At 42.6% G+C, this 22,843-nt stretch overlaps 1 protein-coding gene across 1 annotated transcript in view; it reads right to left on the bottom strand.

Annotated features, from left to right (window-relative positions):
• Positions 1 to 22,843, bottom strand: part of FNDC3B (fibronectin type III domain containing 3B) — a 371,317-nt gene that overhangs the window by 246,241 nt on the left and 102,233 nt on the right. The window contains exon 3 of the mRNA XM_088452330.1: positions 12,904 to 12,979. Coding sequence (XP_088308456.1) covers positions 12,904 to 12,979 — 76 coding nt within the window. The remainder of the gene's footprint in view (positions 1 to 12,903; positions 12,980 to 22,843) is intronic.

Genomic DNA, 22,843 nt, shown 5'->3' with positions numbered 1-22,843 from the left:
CAGAAAGATGAACGATGACGACGACGCGCGTTCCCGCTGGTCGTTCGTCATTATCGTTCAACGGGCTGACATGCAGGCCAACCTGACGATCTCGTCAGGTTGCTGCATGTCAGGGAATGGGGGAGAGAGCCCAGCGCTGAACGATATCGTTAATGATATCGTTCAGCGGCTGTGCTCAATGTCATGAACGACATTGAGCACAGCCTGCCGGGGTCAACACTACACGATATCGCTCAGGGAGCATATCGTGTAGTCTGTACCCACCATTACCTTTTTCATGTCCTGAAAATTAGGTCTGTAGGGTAATCCCATTTGTTTTTACATATTTAAAAAATAAACCACAAAAAGTTTTGTGCAATCCATTCCTCTTTCCAACTAGGACACACACCTCTACGTCACTGGAAATTGGGAAACTCACATAGAAACCAGGACTGTTGGCCAGTATGCTTACTGTCTGCTACAGAAACATTTCTTCCCACCAGTAGGGCATAAAGAGACAATATTTACTGTTTTTTTAAACAGTTATTAGCTACATTCTGGTACAAAACATAAAAGAGGTTAAAGAACAATAAAGTACACACTGTGGGCCTGATTCAGACCCGCTCGCGAGCGCTGAGCGCTCGCAAGCGGGTCGATGTTGGCCAAGTGCGCATGCGCGATACCCGAATAACGATGGTCAAGCCGTCGTTATGGGTCTCGCACCAAAGGGGGCGTGCTGTCGATGGTGAGTGACAGCATGCCCCCTTTGGTGGGCGTGCCGGGGGGGCCAAGCCATCGTTATGGGTCTCGCACCAAAGGGGGCGTGCTGTCGATGGTGAGTGACAGCACGCCCCCTTTGGTGGGTGTGCCGGGGGCGTGGCTGCCCAGACGGAGGCGTTCCCATGGGAACGCCTACCGTCTGGGGCCGGCCCCACTGACATCACAAGTGATGTCAGTGGGAGTGTTTTTGGCTCTGATACAGCCAAAAGGACTCCAGGGCTTGCGGCAACGAGACCCTACCGCAAGGGTCTCGTCGCAAGACTGATGGTCGCGATGGTCTTGACCATCGCGACCATCATTTTGGCCGCTCGCTATAGCTGTGGGGGTCACCCCCAGCTATGCGAGCGGCCAGGAGGCTGCTCTTAAATTCAGAGGGACGGCCCTGATTCAGAGCGAGTGCTCTGTCAGAGCGTCCGGCTCTGAATCATGGCCTGTGATTTCTCTGCTGTTCCTATAACCCTCTAACAGGGCTGACCATGGGTGGTGACAGGGGTACACGTCAAGGGGCCTGGCCAGAAGGGGTAAAGCTGGGGGGGGGGATATCTGTGTATAGGGGCACAAGCAGGGGCATCAAGGCGAGGTTTAATACCTAAAGTGACTACTCAGCTTGCCATCTGGGCTGCCCCACAAACCCATTCTCAGAAGAAATGTCTGTGTTCACTCCCTGTCTAAGCAGCATAAAAGGAGCACACAGAGCACAATGGTAGCAGAAGATAACCCAGGCTGTCACAAGTTAAGTTTTTATGGGTGCAATGAAAGATCTATGGACTGAAGGGGGCAGTGAGAGGTATGGGTGGGGGGGGGGGGGGAGTTCCATAGACTGGAGGGGTCGCATTTGGCTTTTCAACACTTGGGACTCTTTTGTTCCAGGATTATCGGTTATGCTGCAGTGATCTAATTATAGTCAACTAATATACATTACTAAGAATTTGCACCTCCACAAGTGTGGCTCCAATACACACACACAAATAAATCTATATACGAGTATGCATCAGAAGACGCAGACACTGGCATCAGTGCACCTCGAAAATGGGGGCGACACACCCTCGCTTTCTTAAACACTACCCGTTGCCGCCCCTTCCTCACCTCAGCCACAACATAGATGGGCACATGCGCAGTACCAATCATGTGCATGCGCCGATAGGGAATCTTCAGAGTTGTACGCAGAATTTGGGGAAAAGTACTCAAGCACGGGAATTACTACCAGTGGTGGAGCTTCTAAGTCACAACATATGGAGCTAAAAGGATAGGTTTATGAGGACACATCTGTACTATCTAATCTTCTATTCCTCCATACAGCAGGTAGAAGTACTTTACTATCTTATCATATGTTAGTTAAGGGTTAGCAGGAGAATATGGAAAGAGCATTTGGGACCTAAGTAGAACACTCTGCCTGCCTGCCTGCGCCCGTTGTATGTAAGTAAGCCCATAGTCTCCATCAGAAATGTCTTCATCCAAAAGATCATAAAAAAAATAATTTTGCTGTAACAGTCTCTGTTAACTAAAATACCTTCTGTTTTGGACAACCACTGTTGCCCCAGTACTGACTATTTATTATACTGAAGATACATCACAAACACCCCAGCTAAATTAAAACACTGTTATATATTCATATGTCTTCTCTTTCGTGAAGCAATAACTTGTGTTTCTTGGTGCTGCAATCAATGTAAAACTTTTGCTAAACACAATGATTTAGTATCTACAATATAAGAAAAATACAACAATGTAGTAAATGAGTTCTGCAAATGTAAAACCAAGTCAACACAATTTTTATTTTTTTGCTGAGAATGGGGATTTCTTTGTTTTTGAATATATGAACATTTTGTCTCAGCTTTAGCCTTATCCCATTTTTCTCTCATAGCTGTGGTGATTCATCTTTTAACCGTCTCCTCTGCAGTACACTGAAGCTGCTCTGTTCTGCTCCTGTTGTGGGAAGCCACGTCAGCAGGAAACCCTGCTGGCTGCCAGTTCACATTCATAACTGTCTAGAGCAGTCAACAAGCAACACAGTCCAGTTATTTTGCTTTTCACAAGTACTGTATACAGGGCTCAAAGCCTGGAACCTAGTGAAGGCCAGAAGACCGAGCTACCTCTCTATGTCAAATGAAGCTCCATCAGTACTACTGTAGCTCTCGCTTGTGAGTTAATTAATTCCCCGTGGTCTGAAAAAAATATAAGGAATATCTTATCACTTAAAATGGTGACAATTATTTCCAATATATTATTTTCAGCAATTTACATGACTAACATTTTTGCAAAGTGACTGCTAAATCTCACAAAGCTGGACACTCACATTTACTTTTATGTTATGTCTCTCCCAAAGCCATTCCTCACTTCATATTGGTATAAAAAGTGATTCTGCTCTGAATTAAATTGATGGTTGAAGGTAGAAATAGAACTAGAATGATGTTTTCTATTTAAACAGTTTCAAACTTAGCAAACTTTACTTCTGACTGTTATTCAAAACCAGAGCCGACCCTAGCTAATTTGGTGTCCTAAGACCAGCCACAAGGAAAAAAAAAATAATATATATAACTATATATATGCACTGCCAGCACCCGTCTCTGCCCATTGCCCAGTCAGTGCCCGCCCGTCCGCCCCTCCTGACCTGTCTCCCAGCTTCAGCCTGAGCTAGCTAAGTTCCCCAGAGTAAGACTCACTCTCCAGGCTGGAGTGGGAGTCGCTGGGACAGTCTGTCCTCCTGGACTGTGCTGGCTGGACTGGTGCCTCGTGGTCTGAAGGGCAGCTCTGGGTGGTGGCTAATATGGAGAGAAGTGGGCGGAGCCATGTGTTGTCACTCACAGCTCTGCTCCGCAAAGGCCCATGGGAGGAGGGCCGCGGCTGAGCATGCTGCGCATTTCCTCCCACGGCCATCTTCCTTGTATCCTCCAGTAGCCAGAATGAGTTTCTGTGCAGAAGCTCATTCTGACCTGGCTGTCAGTGACTTTCACCACAGTCACCTGACCGGCTGGGCTGACCGCTGCACTGCCCGATCGCCAGCAGCGCATCGGGGTAGATGTAGAGCTGTGAAATGCCCTTAGGCATTCCAGATGCCCTAGGCCTTTGCTTAGAATGCCTATGCAAGGGCTCTGTTCAAAACAGGTCGCCAACCTTTGCTGCAGACTTTCGTATTACAGCTGCTGTAGAACTACAAATCACATAATTCCCTGTCAGCCTCTGGTTTTAGTTCTATAACAGAGGAAGACCATGGATTCAGTACCTCGGCTGTATAAGGTACTGGACAAGCTTTTCATGCAATCAGCCAGACATGCTCTGGAACTGCATGCTGACTGCCAGATCTGATTACATAAATGGCACTAGGTAAGAGATGATATGATGGTGTATTAATGTATACTGTATGTATAGATGTGTATGTTGGTGGGCACAGAAAACCTTCGACAGTTACATATGACCTATAACCACAACATCAGGTGATATATAGGTATAGACTTCCCTTTTACACTCCTGTCCATCATGTATTCACTCTACTTATTTAGTAATGACTACAGTTTCACTTTTACACTTTATCTCTATGCCCAATCTATGTACATTCCACCTGCTGCTCTGTTGGGAACCCTGCTTTTATTTTAGAATAAGTTATGATAGCTGCAACATGGTTATATTTCCTGATCATCAGACAGACAGATATGTCATAGAATGGACCTTCCTGATCATCAGACAGATATGTCATAGAGTGGACTTTCCTGATCATCAGACAGACAGATATGTCATAGAATGGACCTTCCTGATCATCAGACAGACATGTCATATGCTGGCCATACACGCTGCAATTATCGGGACGATCCGCCCGATATCGGCGTATCGCCGCGATAATTGTAGCGTGGGGGGGGCGACCGAGGGTTAAATATTGCTCGGTCGGGCATGCTGGATTGTCCAGCATGCCCGTCCGATGCGATATTTCCCGGGAAACTGTCGGCCGCATCGGGCAGTGTATGCCCAGCGCAGCCGACAGACAGACATTTCCTGTGTTCCTTCCTACGGAAGGAACAGGGAAATGTCTCCTCCCCCGGGGGCGGAGTGCAGATGTCGGGCTATACACTGTGAGATTTCTCTCACAGTGTATGCCGCGGACATCTGCGGCTGGCAGGCTGCCAGATAAAATGTCTGTCGGTCTGTCAGACATTTTATCTGGCAATGTAGAATGGACCTTCCTGATCATCAGACAGACAGATATGTGGTAGAATGGACCTTCCTGATCATCAGACAGACAGATATGTGGTAGAATGGACCACACACTCAGATGGACAGAGCAGGCAGATCTGGCAGCTTGGCCGCTAATAATAATTGGATTATTATCTGCCCTATTGGCAAATGTGGTACAAAGATTACTGCTGCTGGCTGGTATGCACCTTCATCCTCTGACCTCACTCACAGACCCCAGTGAAGCTAAATGAGACTGAGGACCTCATATAGATTTGCATACAAGAAGCCGATAGTGCTGTTTATGGGCTCAGTAGCCACAGTCAGGATTACTGACAGCATGGGGCAACCTATGACACCAAGTAAAACTTTGTGCAAGGTGACCTGTGCACAGACAAATCAATCAGACAGAGGGATAAACTAAAACTTTGAAGTTTCATTTGGCAACAAAAATGTAATTATGCTATGTATGTATGACATTGTGCTTTTACCTTTTCAGTTACTTACTGTTTTACAATATGCTACTCGGGATATATAAATCACAAAATATGCATACAGCCAATGTATTTCTATTTGCAGGAATCTACCTAATGCACATGTCGCAGTGAACGCCCTCTTTCTGGATTTATGAACTGCCCCCATAGTAAAGCTGGTAACGTGCTTGGTGAATAGAGCACAAATATCCTGCACACCACCACCTTCATTATATACCATTTTAAATGTTTCCCCTACAGTACTACCCATTTTAGCCTAACTGAGATCTGAAATTATCCACGAAACTTAGTGGACATGAGGCTGCATATTACATAAGTCACTGGTGCATGTTTTCATATTTTTAATACATCAACTGATAGTGCTTTCCGATAAGGAAGAAAATATATTCTATAGAAAGTCTAGGCCAATACCTTGTTTTCTCCTTCTTAAAGGACCTCTACATCACCGAACGTGTGACAATGAAGTGCAGACTATGACAGGGTTTAGCATGAATAAAAAAAACACAGGCAGCGACAATTTACAGTGAAACCAATTTGGAGAACTGAGACCATGGTTATTGTAAATTAACTGTAAATTGGAGCTATAATTGTGCTGTCAAACCTTAATATTTTGTGAAACATCATCACTGTATAACAAAATTCATGTGAACTGCAATATAATGCAAATAATTTGAAGATGTTGTTGACTTGGTAATGTAACGCATTCAACACACTTGTTTCTCAAATTCTATGTTATTTAATATTAAGAAGCTTCTCTATGGAAAAAATAAAGGAACAGATTCAATTAATGGCTGGGTAAGTATGAGAGGGACACCCTGTGGTACAGGCAGAAATTAACGAGATTATCCTGTCCAAATTATAGCAGGACGAGAATTCCCAATGGAACTTTACTCCTAATTGTATCAGCCCACAAAAATTAATTTAAACTAATTTAAGGGAACTAAACGTTCTTGTTGTAGTAAAAATGACAGTTTATTCAGAAAATCTTTCAGAAGTTGCTAATAGAATACTGCCATATGTCTTTGAAAGTCCATACCACATCCAAACTTAATGTTATCAGGAATGTATATTGCTTTTTTGTTATTTCCTTTAACTATTTACAAATCACACTATAAAAAAATAAATCCAGTGATGGTATCCTATTGATTACTGTAACTTAGACTGTATACAAATGCACACATGTTCATGGGATGTATGTCAGATTGTCCCTCAGGAACTGATTCATTATCCCATGACAGAGTTGTGTGGGTTAGATGGAGATTTATTAAGCAATGATTTATCAGAACATAGATAACAACAACAACAACACTATAAAATTTAATGGTAATAGTGGGCTCTTCTAGAACTGGATCACCTAATATATTTTGCAGAAAGGCAAAGGAGTCATGCAAAGAATTGCAAACATATTAAAAGATACTTTCCTCATAAAAATACATTAAAAAAAAAGAATTTCCCCTCTTTTTCAGGCACATCTGGGAAGAATACGGTTCTGTTACTTTGAACTTTTTGACTTAATATGATGCTTCAAACTGTCAGTGTCCACTTCAGATTCAATTAGTATTCAATTAGTTTCTCACCCGCGATACTTATCTGCCTGCCGGACTTGTCGCCTACATCGTGTGTTTTGGACGTGAAAATTTTTCGTGTGCGCCCCAGCTATTCGCCGTATTCAATTCCAAAAATTGCGAAAACGCATCCTGGCGAAACTCAAACAAGCGAAAAGAGCTATCAAAGATGGGGAAATCAGCCTAACACCCCCAAAAGATGCACTAACATTGGGGATCAGTATAGATGTCCCCGATTAGCCCCACTGAAGCTATTTGGGGTACTTTAGTGCTTTCAATTGCCTCTATATAGCGACTTTGAAGTGGTGAAGAATACCATTAAACAGTATTTTTTGGGGAAAATAAGTAGTTCTGTCAAATTTGGGGTACTTGAAAATAGGTGCAAGCATGGTTTAAATTAAAGTGAAGTTTTAAGTGACGTCAAAAACGTACCTTCAGAAGCACCTGCAATCAAAAAAACACCTACCCCATACTTGCAGACTCCCCAAAAGTGTATTTCGCTACTTTTTATGTGTATACCCCCAATTTGTACTTTTTCGATCCCATTTTCAAAGTAATTTTTTGGGGTGTTCCTCTTTTTTTTTAGTTTTTCTTTTATGCAGTTAGCCTTTCGGGAGCTCTCCCAAGGGTGCAGAGTGGTTTCCACACCTTTGCACCCCAAGAGCGCAATTCTGTACTTTTTTCCGCCTGCTATTCATAGGCGAAACATTTTCACCTATTACATTGCATTGACTTTCTGCGTACGCGAAAAGTCATTGCAATTGAATACGGCGAAAAGTTTCCGCCTAGTGAAATGACGTCATACGCGATACTTTTTTGCGGATTACGGCTTTTCGCCTCTACTTGAATACGGCCCTTAGTATGTTAAACAAAAGTGACAGAATGTGCCTGTCTTGAGATGCTGCATTACGTGACTCATGTAGTTTATGTAATGGAGCAGAGGAAGCCTGGCCATGGAAAACTTAATGTGAGATAGTGTATCTATAGTCTCTCTACTTGGATCTCTACAAGCTTAATGGCCAATCAGTCTGAAGGTGGTCAGGTCAGAGGGGTAGATTTACTGAAGTACCTTAAAAGGAAAAGCAGAGGTGCTGCCCACAGACTAGTGATCACTCAGATTGTAGCCATCATTTATCTAGTATTGTCTAGAAAATGATAACTATAATCTAATTGGTTGCTTAGAGTAATACCTCTACTTTTAATTTTTATATATTTTAGCAAATTTACCCCAAGCTCCTCACTGGCATCATGATAATTATCACAAATCTTATTTATTGCTTATACACTATGTAGACAAAAGTGATTGGACAATGACAGCAAATAGAGCAACAAAATTGTATTGACGTCAGTACTTTGTAGGTCCACCACGTGCAGTGATTACTGCAGACACCCTTCTTGGCAAACTGTTCACAAGTCCCTGGATAACAGCAGGCGGTATGTTTTGCTATTCCACCTTAAGTACAGTGACCAACCGGGACACTGAAGAGTCGGCTTGGAATGCAGCCGTCGCTCCAATTCACCCCAGAGGTTTTCAATGAGGTTAAGATCTGAACTCTGAGCTGGCCAGTCCATCCGGGTTACAGAATTTATTGTATACCAGTCCAGCGTCGCCCTGGATATGACAGGTGGCATTGTAGTCCTGATAAAAACATTTGTTGTTTCTGTAGAACTGCAAGTGCACGGGCCTCCCTACAAAGTGCTCTTGTAGAAACTGCCACATTAGTGGCCATTTGGAACTCGTGTGCAATGGAATGCATTTTGCTCGCGTGGGGGTGTCCAATCACTTTTGTTTACCTAGTGTAGGACAAAGAAACCTGTACTAATTTCATAGATAATGTGCCTCATGCCTCTACATGTACAGTACATAGAGTAGTGGGATGTTTTTCTTTAGTAGTGTCTTTTTGTTTTACATTGTCATATTAAAAATTGTAGGACATACTACACTATGTAAACAAAAGTGATTGGACACCCCCACGCAAGCAAAATGCGTACCATTGCACACGAGTTCCAAATGGCCACTAATGTGATGGTTTCGACAAGAACACTGTATAAGCACTTAGGGGCCTATGTATTAATAATCGTGGAACTGCAGCGATTAGTAAGCATCCATTTTACTGCAGATATTTTTATTTGCAGGTACACTGGTAGCGGTAACCACTGTCCCTGCGAGTAATGTCCCCGGCATTTTGTGGAAGTAATTCGTTCACGTCTTTTCCAGGGGAAGTTGACACTGCGCATGCGCTTAGTGTTAGCTTCCACAGCCGGCTGCAGGAAAGAGATTGAATGATATATCTCCTGCTTGTAAGCGTTCATAGGCTTAAAGCAGTTTACACCATCTAAAGATGGTGTAAACTAACACAGGGCTAAACTCCAAACAGCTTTGCTTTTCACAGTTTGGTACATAATAAGTACTGCGATATGCAGTGATAATTAGCCTTCTACAGGAGAATTCTGTAAAATCTGCTGCATTGTGCTATTAGTACACGGCAACAAACAAACAAAATGATGCAGAAAATGCAGTTTCTACATCATTTTATGGGGTTAAAAAGCTTGCTAAATAGGACCCTAAGTCATGTCAGCTTATACAGCCATGGATGACCAGCATTGGGCTACGATGTGATCAGAGGAGCAAGTGTTGCACGTTTCTCAGTTCACCCCAATTGACACTAGTTCAAAGAGATTAGTCCTCAAACAATAACTTGGCAAATGCCTTTGGAGCAAACCAAGTTCATGCTCAAAGAAAAGCAGACTGAATAGCATGAAGATAACAGTTCAAGAAATGTAGACTGTTTCTAAAATATAAAAATAGCAGCAACAGTCTGGAGTCAGGAGAGGTGCTACACAAATAATACATTCAATAATTTGACCTTACTTTCACAGAAGAAAAGTTACATTATTGAATGCTGTTTGGATATGTATTATTCTGTTGTATCAAACTTAAGGGATGAACACTATTTCAAGGACAGCATCTGTTATGAACCGAACATTGACCAAATATTATCTGAATGTATCATTTATGCAGTGGAAGCCTGGGAACAAATGAGGAGTGTAGGAGAAACAAGTAAAGTGTTTAGAAGATATTACCCACTGTATGTAAACCTCTATACAAGCTGTACTCTTTATTAGACAATGCGACAATGAATAAGTACCACTGACAAACAAGTAAGAGTGCAGTGCAAATGTTTCGGGGGTTACGTCATATTACCACTTATGAGCAAATGCAGCTTTTTAAATGGTAAATGCAGAAATTAAGATAAATGGGATTTTTTTAGGGGGAAAATGAAAATTTTAATGCTATGAAGGGAGTTGTCCTATTGTGAATAATTTGGATTTTAGTGACATTTCCTTCTTTTGATCATGAACATTTTTAGGTGTATCTAAAATTCTTCAATACTGGGCAAAGTCATGGCTGTAACTAGGTCTGTGCAAGTGGTGGTGCCACGCAGGGCATAAAGTTAAGGGGACGGCACTGTCGCCATCCCATGGCACCTGTATTTGGATACTTGGAACAGCATCCTGCAAATCTGCCACAGTGCCGCCCTGCATGTCCTTAGAACTTGCAGATCTGCCAGAGAGCCACCCTGCACAACCTTATGAGCTCATCAACCTTCAGGTTGGGTATGAAATCCCGGCTGACGGGATGCCATGGTCAGAATACCGACAGTGGCATCCCGACACAGAAAGTAACGGTGAGTATTTTTCTAACCACTACCCTAACCCCAAACCTCCCCCCTAGTTCCTAAACCTAACCTCCCTCTCCCCGCACCCTAAACCTAACACCCCCTCCCCGGTGCCTAAACCTAACCTACTCCCCAAGTGCTTAAACCTAACCGCCCCCTTCCGGCAGCCTAATCCTAACACTCCCTTCCCGATGCCTAACCCTAACTCTCCCCCTAATGCCTAACCCTAACCCTGTTACCTAATCCTAACCTACCCCTAACACCCAGATACTTACCGTCAGGATGCCGGCGGTCAGGATACTGGTCCCGGGATCCCGACCTGTGGGGATTTTGGCACTGGTATTCAGACCGTCTGCATCCCGCATGTCATGATGTCATAACGTTGCATTTGCTAGCGTGAATTATCGCCCTACTATGGCTTTGCATACATTGATATTCTAGAAGCAGTTCCAAAGCCAGGAAATTGGAGGTGCATCTTGGAATGTGGTTGGCGGAGAAAGAGGCATACTTCTGCAAATTAAGAAGTTGTACAAGTTTGTCTTTTATAGGGTTCATAAATAAGGTTCAATGAATGCAGTTGCAACTGTAGCAACATGACAATAGATGGGCTCATTTCCTTCTCATACTCAATTCTATAGTGTACCTACCACGCAGTGAAGGACAGCCATTTTGCTGGTCTAAACCAATATTTTCATTCACCACTTTAAAATTGCTGCAGGACAGCGTTGATAGAAGTAGGATCAATGGGTGCACTCTCTGTAGCTGAACGTGCAGTGTAGACATTAAGTGATTTGTAAAAGTTTTTAATTCTTCAATAGTGGTCAAATGTATGCCAAACTTGTCAACTTTAATATTAACAATGGGAAAGTCCTAGTATCACTGTGGTGGTGGTGTAACAATGCAAATTGTGAGTCTGTGAAAAGGAGGCATGGCCAACATAAGGCTATTCACTAACAAGTGGGCGGGACATGTGAGAGTGACTTACCCTCTAGGGCAGGGACGGGGAACATCAGGCCCGGGGGCCGTATAAGACCCACGGAATCATTTGGTCTGGCCCTCTGAGCTTTTTTTCTGCTAGCCTCATCTGGCTAGCAGGGTGCCTAGAATGGCATCCTGCAGCCAGAATCTATGCAGCAGAGCCACCTGAAACGTCCTTAAGACACTTCAGACGGTCACACCGCTGCTTTTACAGCTCCTCAGGATGCTCCGGGCATTGCTGTAATCACCGGTGATTGAGGCCCGCCCCCGTGTCACTTCATACGGAGGGGGCGTGGCCTGCACCGGGCCCGCGAATAATGTTATATATATCAAAATGGCCCTCGGCAGAAAAAAGGTTCCCCACCCCTGTTTTAGGGAGTCCATGGGATGCCCTAAACACTTGTTAGATGCAAATATGCAATGAATAAAAGAGAGGCAGCGTACTCAAAATGGCTTTGCAATATGCAGTATATACTTAGGAAGAAGATATTTCCACTCCCGGATGCAGGTTTAATGGTTGTACTGGAGCACTCTCGCAATACAATAAATCTCATAAGCTTTCATGCTTCATTTTCAACACAAAAATAGTTTAAAAAGCTATAGCCACTGTGTACTCATTGCCCAATGAAACCAACATTATGAAGTTACTGGAGCTTTTAAGATTATTATAACTTAGGCTCCAGCAGAATATTCAACACAATGAAACAAAAATGATAACGTAACACATGAGATAGACATACCACAGAACATACAAAACATTAAGGAGATCGGCCATATAAAACGTAAACAGGAAAACACCAGTCTTATAAAGGAAGCTCTTTGTTATTTATCCTAATGAGTGTATGACTAGTATTTCCACACAATACAGGCATCCCCCTCTGCTCACCGACCTAGGAGTTCTGCTATTGTGTGCGGCATGGATGCAGCTGGATAAGACAGAGGATAAAATGTATGATATTTCATAGTGCGCACTTATTTCTAGATGCACAGGTAGTCTCAGCAAAGTTCTCTAACGCGGTGCACAGGAATGTATATAGCAACAGGGCTACTGAAACTTTCCTCTAAATAAACCCATTATAGTTCAGCTTCAAGTGGAAGAAGTATAAACCAAGTGTAATTTTCCCTTCTGAAAAGCTGACTGAACGGAGCTCCCAGGCACCAGAAACCACAGTGAAGGATTTAGAAGTTTCAGTGTCACATATTAAATGGGCTAGTGTGAGAAAAGCTCTGCAGTTCCAGTCTAGCACAGACGTCAGTCTCCCTTACCTTGAATGCACTGCAGTGTTCCGTCTTCTGCTCTTATTGTAAAGGTTTCTCCTGGGTTAACCTGAACTAGAATGACCTGTCAAAATAAGATAAAAGTCCTTCAGAATATTGTAGCATCTGGTGACTCTATTGGATAACGGACATGACTTCATACACTAACAAATCATATTTAATTAACATACTTCAATTAAACTATATACTGTATATTTTTAAAGTAAGAAAACTAGAGAGTACAATAATACTTTAAAACAAATAAAAAAAAACAAATAAATAAAAAAAATTATATATATCTATATATATATATATATATATATTTATATTATTCACGTGCACAAATATATATAACTCATTTACACACACATCTTGCATGCTGCAGTTTTCTTACAGAATATTACAAATGCGTATTGGCATAGTGTTTTTTGACCGCTGAATCACGGTGCTAACAGTCCACCAACCTAATGTATTTGAATGTAGGATGCACAGTAAGAGCGCACGACACGGTGTCCTCTGACCGTTGGATCATGGTGCTAACAGCCTACACACACAGGACCTCATTCAGACCCGCTTGCAAGCGATATGCGCTCGCAAGCGGGTCGATGGTGGGGCACTGCGCACACGCCGCACGCCCCATACCGAGTGAGAAATTCACTCGTTCCGGGGCTTCCTACAAACGGGGCGGCTGTCGGTGATCGACAGCTTGCCCCGTTTTGTAGGCGGGAGGGGGGGGTGGCTGGACAAACGGAGGCATTCCTGAAGGAACGCCTGCCGTTTGTGGGTGGCCCTACTGACATCACTCGTGATGCCAGTAGTGAGCTTCCTGCTCTATTTGAGCAGGAAGCTCACTGGGGCTTGTGGCAGACAAGACCCTACCACAAGAGTCTCGTTGCAAGCACGATGGTCGTGATAATCGCGACCATCACCTGGCCGCTCGCAAAAGCTGTGGGTGGTCACCCACAGCTTAGCGGGCGACCAGGAGGCCGGTTTAAAAAAAAAAAGTGACCGCCCGCATTCATGAAGTCCACAGTGAGCCTGAATGCATTAAGCGCAGTAACAGCGCACGATCTCTAATTACACGAGAGACCATATAAATAGCAGCGGGCAGTATCAGACCCATCTGCTTTCTCTAACATGCGATGATAGGAAGGGGAAATTTCTAGTGTAAATAATACTGCAGCTGAATCCATAAGTACCGATAGAGCTGTTGCTGACAGAAAAAGTGACAGTGCTATATGGAGCGGGGGTTCTGCATATATACCAATAATAAGGATGAATAAACGATACCCTGCCAATTAGGGGAACCATCAAAAAATAATATAAATAATAAAAGACAGAGCGTGGCTGTTTCATCAACAATTAAAATAGATTAACGAAGAACCAATGAATGTTAGGAGATATCGTATATGACCTCTATTTATGTCATATAATCACTACTCTCTGTCCCCCTATCCCCACCCTTAATTTTTTTCCAATAAAAGGAAAATAATAGCAAAAATATTATCTGTGGACTGTTACAACATTGAGGCAACTAACAGCCTACAATGTTGCAAATGCTCTTTTATTACATAATACATAAACAACTTGTGTTGCAATAAAACAGTACTGCACTACAATATAGTAAAGTCATACTAACCACATACCAACGAATCCGAGTTGAACATTTGAGTATCAATTACTATTTGAATCTGCAGACTGTACCAACTAAGGAACATAATTAAATAAATTATAAATGTAAAGCAACCAATAATAATACCACTATGATTCAGCGGATCAACTTATTGATTTTAAATGTAACACACTTTTTCTTACCTTTTTGCAAACATTCTTATTATCTACAGTCAGGTGCATAAATATTGGGACATTAACAGAATTTTCATATTTTGGCCTCTATTCACCACCACAATGGCTTTGAAATGAAACAAACAAGATGTGCTTTAACTGCAGACTTTCAGATTTAATTTGAGGGTAATTACACCCAAATCAGGTGAACAGTGTAGGAATTACAACAGTTTATATATGTGCCTCCCACTTTTTAAGGGGCCAAGAGTAATGGGACAAACTAAACAATCCTAAATCTAACTTTCACTTTTTAGTATGTTGTTGCAAATCCTTTGCAGGCAATTACAGCTTGAAGTCTGGAACGCATAGACATCACCAGGCGCTGGGTTTCATCCCTGGTGATGCTCTGCCAGGCCTCTACTGCAAATGTCTTCAGTTCCTGCTTGTTCTTGGGGCATTTTCCCTTCAGTTTTCTCTTCATCAAGTGAAATGCATGCTCAATTGGATTCAGGTCAGGGGATTGACTTGGCCATTGCATAACATTCCACTTTTTAACCTTAAAAAACTCTTTGGTTGCTTTTGCAGTATGCTTCGGGTCATTGTCCATCTGCACTGTGAAGCGCTGTCCAATGAGTTCTGAAGTATTTGACTGAATATGAGCATATAATATTGCCTAAAACACTTCAGAATTCATTCTGCTGCTTTTGTCAGCAGTCACATCATCAATAAATACAAGGGAACCAGTTCCATTGGCAGCCATACATGCCCACGCCATGACACTACCACCACCATGCTTCACTGATGAGGTGGTATGTTTTGCATCATGAGCAGTTCCTTTGCTTCTCCATACTCTTCTCTTCCCATCACTCTAGTACAAGTTGATCTTTGTCTCATCTGCCCATAGGATATTGTTCCAGAACTGTAATGGCTTTTTTAGATGTTGTTTGGCAAACGCTAATCCGGTCTTCCTGTTTTTGTGGCTCACCAATAGATTACATCTTGTGGTGAACTCTCTATATTCACTCTTGTGAAGTCTTCTCTTGATTGTAGACTTTTACACATATACACCTACCTCCTGGAGAGTGTTCTTGATTTGGACAACTGTTGTGAAGGGGTTTTTCTTCACCAGGGAAATAATTCTTCTGTCATCCACCACAGTTGTTTTCCGTGGTCTTCCGGGTCTTTTGGTGTCGCTGAGCTCTCTGGTGCGTTCTTTCTTTTTAAGAATGTTCCAAACAGTTGATTTGGCCACACCTAATGTTTTTGCTATCTCTCTAATGGGTTTGTTTTGATTTTTCAGCCTAATGATGGCTTGCTTCACTGATAGTGACAGCTCTTTGGATCTCATATTGAAAGTCGACAGCAACTGATTTCAAATGCAAATGTCACACCTAGAATCAACTCCAGACCTTTTACCTGCTTAACTGATATTGAAATAACGAGGGAATAGCCCACACCTGTCCATGAAATAGATTTTGAGTTGATAGTCCCATTACTTTTGGCCCTTTAAAAAGTGGGAGGCACATATAGAAACCGTTATAATTCCTACACCGTTCACCTAATTTGGATGTAATTACCCTCAAATTAAATCTGAAAGTCTGCAGTTAAAGCACATCTTGTTTGTTTCATTTCAAAGCCATTGTGGTGGTGAATAGAGGCCAAAATATGAAAATTCTGTCAATGTCCCAAATTTATGCACCTGACTGTATAATTTTATTATACAGTGTGTGATCTTAATTAATCACCAATAAAGGTTATTTTTTACAATTAAAACATTAATAAAAAAATAATACACAAGAAGGCCCTGGAGGGCACCTTTCAATCTCACACTGGTCTTTTTTGTTTTGGTTTAAACTGTATTTAGTAAGCTAGGTAGCACCACTCCCCATTTATAGTGGTCATAAATACATAATGGAATGTTTACCAAATGTGAAATATATTGAAGTATCATGGGAGAAAAGGGACAATACATTTGAAAATTGAAGAAAATCAGTGCGGGATTTCCCCAAAAACCCTTAAGAATATTACAAAGTATGAACATTTTTTTTAAAGCATGTAACTGTATTTATCACTAGTTGTCCAACAATTAGTGAATTTATAAATAGGTAAGTCTAAATGGGCCTATCCATTAGGCGACCTGAAAAATGGTGCCCGCACTGAATGGCGTTCACTGAACGTCATTCAGTGCAGGAGACCGACCTCCTATCTGCGAACATGTGGAACCTGACGATCATCGTCAGGTTGATGAGCATGTTCCACAGATAGTCTGTGTCGGCAAGGACCCAACGCGCATGCGCATCGCTGGTCCTTGCCGGCTATCCATTAGACGACTTTCTGAACGTTCTGGTTTTGGTCGGATTGTTCAAAAAGTCATCTAATGGATAGGCCCCTTTACATAGAAGAAAAAAAAAGTTTTTCCTTCATTTTAACTTCTGTATCATTAGTTATTTATTAACCTACATTTACAAAACCATTAATTTATACAGCACCAGTGTGCTCTGCAGTGCTTTATATTTGGCATATCGTCCTAAATTTGATACAAGTATAAAATATATCATCGATAAAATACTACAAATAATGAACAAGGTAAAATGAGGTAGAGGTTAAGGACCATCAATGATGCCTAAGTTTTTCATGGGAATGCAAAATAAATGCTAATAAATATTTTTTTTTATAAAATCCATATACAATAAATCGTTCTGGTATACAAAGCCACAATGGTATAATGCAAGGGGTGCCAAGAGCCAATATCCTGGATGGCAACTATACTGTAGGTGTATGGCAAAGGTGCTTTTGGATAAGAAAACATCATAACGTAACTCATCCTCAGAGACCAAAAAGCAGAGGTAAATATGAGATTACCAACCTGAAAAAGGCTTGTTTCATTTATACCAGTGTGACACTGCAGGGTTGTTTTTTCAGCTGTTGCTTAATCTTTAATGTGAATATGAACACGTGAAAAACATAAGTGAACTAGAGGGACATATGAGTAAATAAGCCTTAAAATTAGAGTGTGTACCTTACTATGCTCCACTTTCCAACACTCTGTATATCATTATTTTTACTAGGAAACATGCTAAAGAACAATTAATAATAAAAGATTACTGGAAACTAAAATACAATGAACATAAAACAGCTCCTGTACTTTTTCCCAAACCGAGCAGCCTCAGGCATGTGCCTAGATTGCCTACTAGGCAAATACCTGTCTGTTTTCCATTCAAGGTTTAGAACTTTGGAAGCTATTAGTGGGGAATTACGACTATTCACAGTACAGATTAATGACATTCATTTAGCCACAGGCTACAAAGGTCGATGATCAATCAACTAAATGTTCAGGGCACTGTATATGAGCTTTTGATATGTTTACATATACAGGATTATGTAAGTTAAGGTGGAAACTGAACTGCCCTCAGACTTCAGCAGAAGTGATAGGAAAAGTAATTCTCCATGTCCATATTTAGCAGATTAACCATCTGTACCCACTTGTAAAATGACCGGCTCAAACTGTTATAAAAAAAATTCTTAAAGCATAATTTTTAAATTAAAAGATGAAATTAAAAAGAAAAATTATTTTACAATTTTTTTTAATCATTAAAAAAAGATTTGTGAATCTATACATGAAAAATAATAACACTGGTCCACGCGCACCTGGAAAGGGGTGTGATCTAATTTCCATAGACCACACCTTCTAGATGACGATATTTGGGGGTGTGCCTGTATGACAAGCCTCCCGTATTACGTCAGGCTGGGGCCGAGCCCAGCACTCCGTCATCAGCTGGATTGCCCCCAGCCGTCTCCCTGCAAATTTTGTTCCAACATTACACCACGTCACTCTGGCCTCCCCACATCCGAGCCTGTTCACATGCCCCAAACATGCCACTCAGCCCTCTTCACATGCCCCCACATGGCACTCAGACCTCCCTTTATCTCCTGACTTTTCAGACATGTCTCACATATCACTTAGCCCTCTCAAATGCCACTCATTTCCCCCACATGCCACTCACCTCCTCCACACAGTGGCATAACTAAGGGGGGTCGGGCCCGGTGGCGCACGCTGGGGGGGCTGTCAAGGTAAGTGGTTTTAGTGTGTAATGCGGTCCGCACTACACAGTAAAACAAACACACCGGCGCTGGTTTGTATACTCACTGACAGTGAGTGTACTATCCGTCGGCGGTGTTTTGTTTTAGCAGCCAACAAGAGTCAGACAGACTCTTATTGGCTGCTGCACCCATGGCCAAAGGCGGGCTGGAGCTCACTCAGAAGCTCGGCCTTCCGGCTCCCGCAGTGGGTTAAGGGAGAGATGTCATGACATCTCTGCCTTAGTGCCGAGTGGGAGGAGTGGACGGCGAAAGAGGCAGGAGCGGGGATTCAGGTAAGTATAGTTTTGTGTTGTGTGTTTTATATGTTTGGGGGAACTACTAGGGACACTGTATAAGGGCACTATATAAGGGGCACTACCGGAGGCACTGTTTCAGGGGCACTACTGGGGACACTGCATAAGGGGCACTACTAAAGGGGCCCTTGCATAAGGGGCACTACATAAAGGGCACTACTGGGGGCACTGTATAAGGGGCCTGCATAAGGGGCACTACTACAGGGGGCACTGTGTAAGGGTCACTACTGAAGGCAATGCATAAGGGGCATTGCATAAGAGGCACTACTACAGAGGGCACTGAATAAAGGGCCCTACTACTGGGGGTAATGCATAAGGGGCACTTCTACTGGGGGCATTAAGGTGTATATGGAATGGAGAAGCAACGGTCATGTTGACACGCCCCATTTTTCCAGTGACCACGCCCACTTTTTTTGGCGCACACGCAAAGTGGGGGCACCATTTTTCATCTTTCCCAGGGCTCTAAAGACCCTAATTATGCCACTGCCTCCACATGATACACTGCTGTACTTTTCTCTCCTGATCCCCTAATTGGCTATGCTGCATGACTTTCCTGCATTGTGCAGAGGAGATCACATGATGTGAAAGCAGACAGCACTTCAGTCTTTTTCCTTGCTTTGCAACAAAGCAGAGAATAAGGGAATAGCTATCAAACCTTCTAAGGACTAGAGAAATGGACAAGTGGAGAAACTGCCCATAGCAACCATGCATCTACCCACAAGTCACAGCACTGCAGAGATTTGGAGGCCACAGGTAAAGTCTCGCTGTGCCTCTGGTGGGAATGGGATTGATATACCTGGCGGCTGTCTAGCCGTTGGTTCAAATCCCGACTGCACAAGCCCAACAGGAGGATATGTCGATTGTTGCCTGTTTCTGACCCTCCCTTCTCCCCCCCCAACCCTCCCTTGGTAGTGACTGGCCCTAAAACTCCCGGGGTGGTGCCTAACCCTAAGTCCCATCGGGGGTGCCTAATCCTAACCCCCCCCTTCCCACACCCTGCGGGGGGGGTACCTAAACCTAACCTCCCCCCAGTGGCGCCTAACAATAACCTCCCCTTCCCCTAGCCTAACCCTCCCTTGGGGTGTCTAACCCTAAGTCCCCCCAGGGGTGCCAAAACTAACCCCCCCCCGCCCCGCAGCTAACAGTTAAGATGCACCGGACTTACCTTGATCTGTCCGGCGTCTGTCTTCCAGCATCAGGATTAAAACAGGAGTCGGTATTTCGAAACCTATCTTAAGTCCCATGTCGGGCTTTAGGTGTCGGTATATAGACCGGTGGCATTCAGTCTAATAACTGCCTCCCCTCTGGTGGCCTGCTGTCTACCTGTTGTCCACCACTGATCTACACTACAGTACATTCAAGTCTATAATGTCAATAATTCCAGATGTCATCTGCCAGAGGTTGAAAAAGAATGTTACTAATAGCTTCCTGAGGTACATTAGTTAGGCTGCTGATGTTATCTGTTGCAGGTGAATAACTGCAGTTGTTTGATGTTGTTTAAATGTAATGACAGGCAGGCACATGGATGATACAGAACTTGGTGCATCACACAAGATGAGTCACTCACAGGCAGACTGTGTAGAACTTCACTTTCATTCTAACTAACAAGCTCAAGGATTTCATAAATAGTCCCTGAAACAAGAATGGCAGTAGTGCTCATCTGTATTACCCTGCGCACAAGTATAATTTATTGGATCTTACACATATTATACATCAGCAAGTATATTGTTGTCCTTTCTGTCACTTTTTCTGTTTTGCATAAATACTGTTTTAATTTGTCATCTTTACCCAGATTTGCTATTTTGCATAATGAGACACAATACAAGATCTGGCAACAGCTCTAGTATTTATCTAAGCTCCAATTCATTTTCTAAAGCCAAAATACAATGTTATTTCCAGTAATTGGATATATTTTCATGTCTCTGTCAACCAACAAAATAAGTTGCAAAATGGGGATGCTCAGTCAGATTTCCAGGGGCAGCTACAAGCATGTGTTGTTCCTTAGGCTCTGTCAGTCCTGTAATACAGGACCCACATCATGGATGGGGAGCAATAAGTGGTATGTTACTTTTAGACTTGCAAACATTTTAATAAAATATTGTTCAAAAAGTTTACGATTTATATAAATGTGGTGCAGAGGAAACTACTAATTAAAAATAATAATATTTTGGTATTTTTGCTATACTAAATGAGCCTAATTAGGTACATCACCAGCTGGGGTCCCAAGGCTGTGTAGGTGGTACTCGAGCTTGTACCACCTAGCTTTGCTGATTGAACCATCTGTGATATATGTGTACCACAATTTGAGAACCACTGCTCTAAAGCAAGAAGATTTTATTGAATTCCCCACTTTCTATTTAGATTCCAAACTCTAGTAAAAAGGCCATCTCACCTACTGTTGCAGTATATGTTACTGGAATGGCACCCTGCAGCCAGGATCGGTATTGCCGTGCCGCCCGTAGCGTCTTTTGGACACTCCAGGCAGACACAATGCAGCTGATTGGACCGTCCTCAGGACGCTCAGGTCAGTGCTGCACTTACCAATGCTGGCGGCCCTGTCCCCTCTCCGCAAGATCATGATATTATGTCACGCGCTTAGTTGAGCCCTGTTATGGCACTGATCGTGCATGTCAAGGGCCCTCCCACACAATTGTATCTAATAGTATTACTTTAATGAAAGTTGATATTGTCTGGTGAATGTTGACCACAAGATAAAATATAATTTAAAAGAGGGTACTCACCTCTTCAAATGCGGGTACACCTGAGTCTGAAGGAGCTAGAATGTCGAAAATATGTCATTTTAATGCTGTTCCCCATTTCTGGCATTTTAAATTTTTCCTTTTCTTTTTATTTATTTTTCATTGAGGGAGTGGGTCTTAATGGCATCATCACTCAGAGATTATGGAGGCGATGTAGCAAAACTTTTAAAGATTGGAGAAGCGGACAAGTGGAGAAGTTGCCCATAGCAACCAATCAGCTTCAACCAATCATTTATGGAAGGTACTTGATAAGTGCTAACTAGAAGTTTGTTCACTTCTCTCTTTAGAAGGTTTAATACACATCCCCTATGTCATCAATTTCTGCCACTTTACGACTCCCAGTGAAATCAACTATTAAGGGAGGTATTTTAAGTAAATTTCCACCCCATTTGTTTACCTACAGGCTACAGTGCTCAACAGCAGTGAAGAGACAAAGGGGGAGATTTATCAAAGCTTGGAGAGAAGGACCAGCAAATCGGCTCCTGCCATTTTTCAGGATGTGTTTGAAAAACGACAGTTAGGTGATGATTCGTTGGTCCTTTATCTCTGTCCACTTAATCCATCTCCAAGTTTTTATAAATCTCCCCCAAAGTGATGTTAGCTGTCATCATCATTATTATTGCATCTCACTGCACCAGTCCTCCAGCACAATAGTCTCCTGTCCTGGCAGATGCAACAGTGTTGGTGTTAGGTCTACTTGACCTGCAATTACATGAAAATGCACTTATTGTACTTGGCCTATAATTCCCCTCCTTTCCTTGTTCTAACTCTCCATGTTCTGATGCACTGATACATTTTTTTTACCTAACGACGGTCTCAAAGTGAGTGCAGCCATTGGAAACCACACTGACAAGGCCCCGTCTGATCCATTGGTTTGGTTAGCATGCCTTACAGCCAGCAGGATCTGTGTAAGTTGGCCAACTATGTGTATGAAAACATAAGGCACAGATTTGGTAGTTGGGCAAACAGACTGAATAACCGGTATTGCCTGCATGGGGCATCAGAAGACTC

The sequence above is a fragment of the Taudactylus pleione genome, unplaced genomic scaffold (genome assembly GCF_031769625.1).
Source record: "Taudactylus pleione unplaced genomic scaffold, aTauple2 ptg000037l, whole genome shotgun sequence".
Classification (NCBI taxonomy): Eukaryota; Metazoa; Chordata; class Amphibia; order Anura; family Myobatrachidae; genus Taudactylus; species Taudactylus pleione.
The sequence above is the reverse complement of the archived record's forward strand: the minus strand, read 5'-3'. Positions and strand labels throughout refer to the sequence as shown.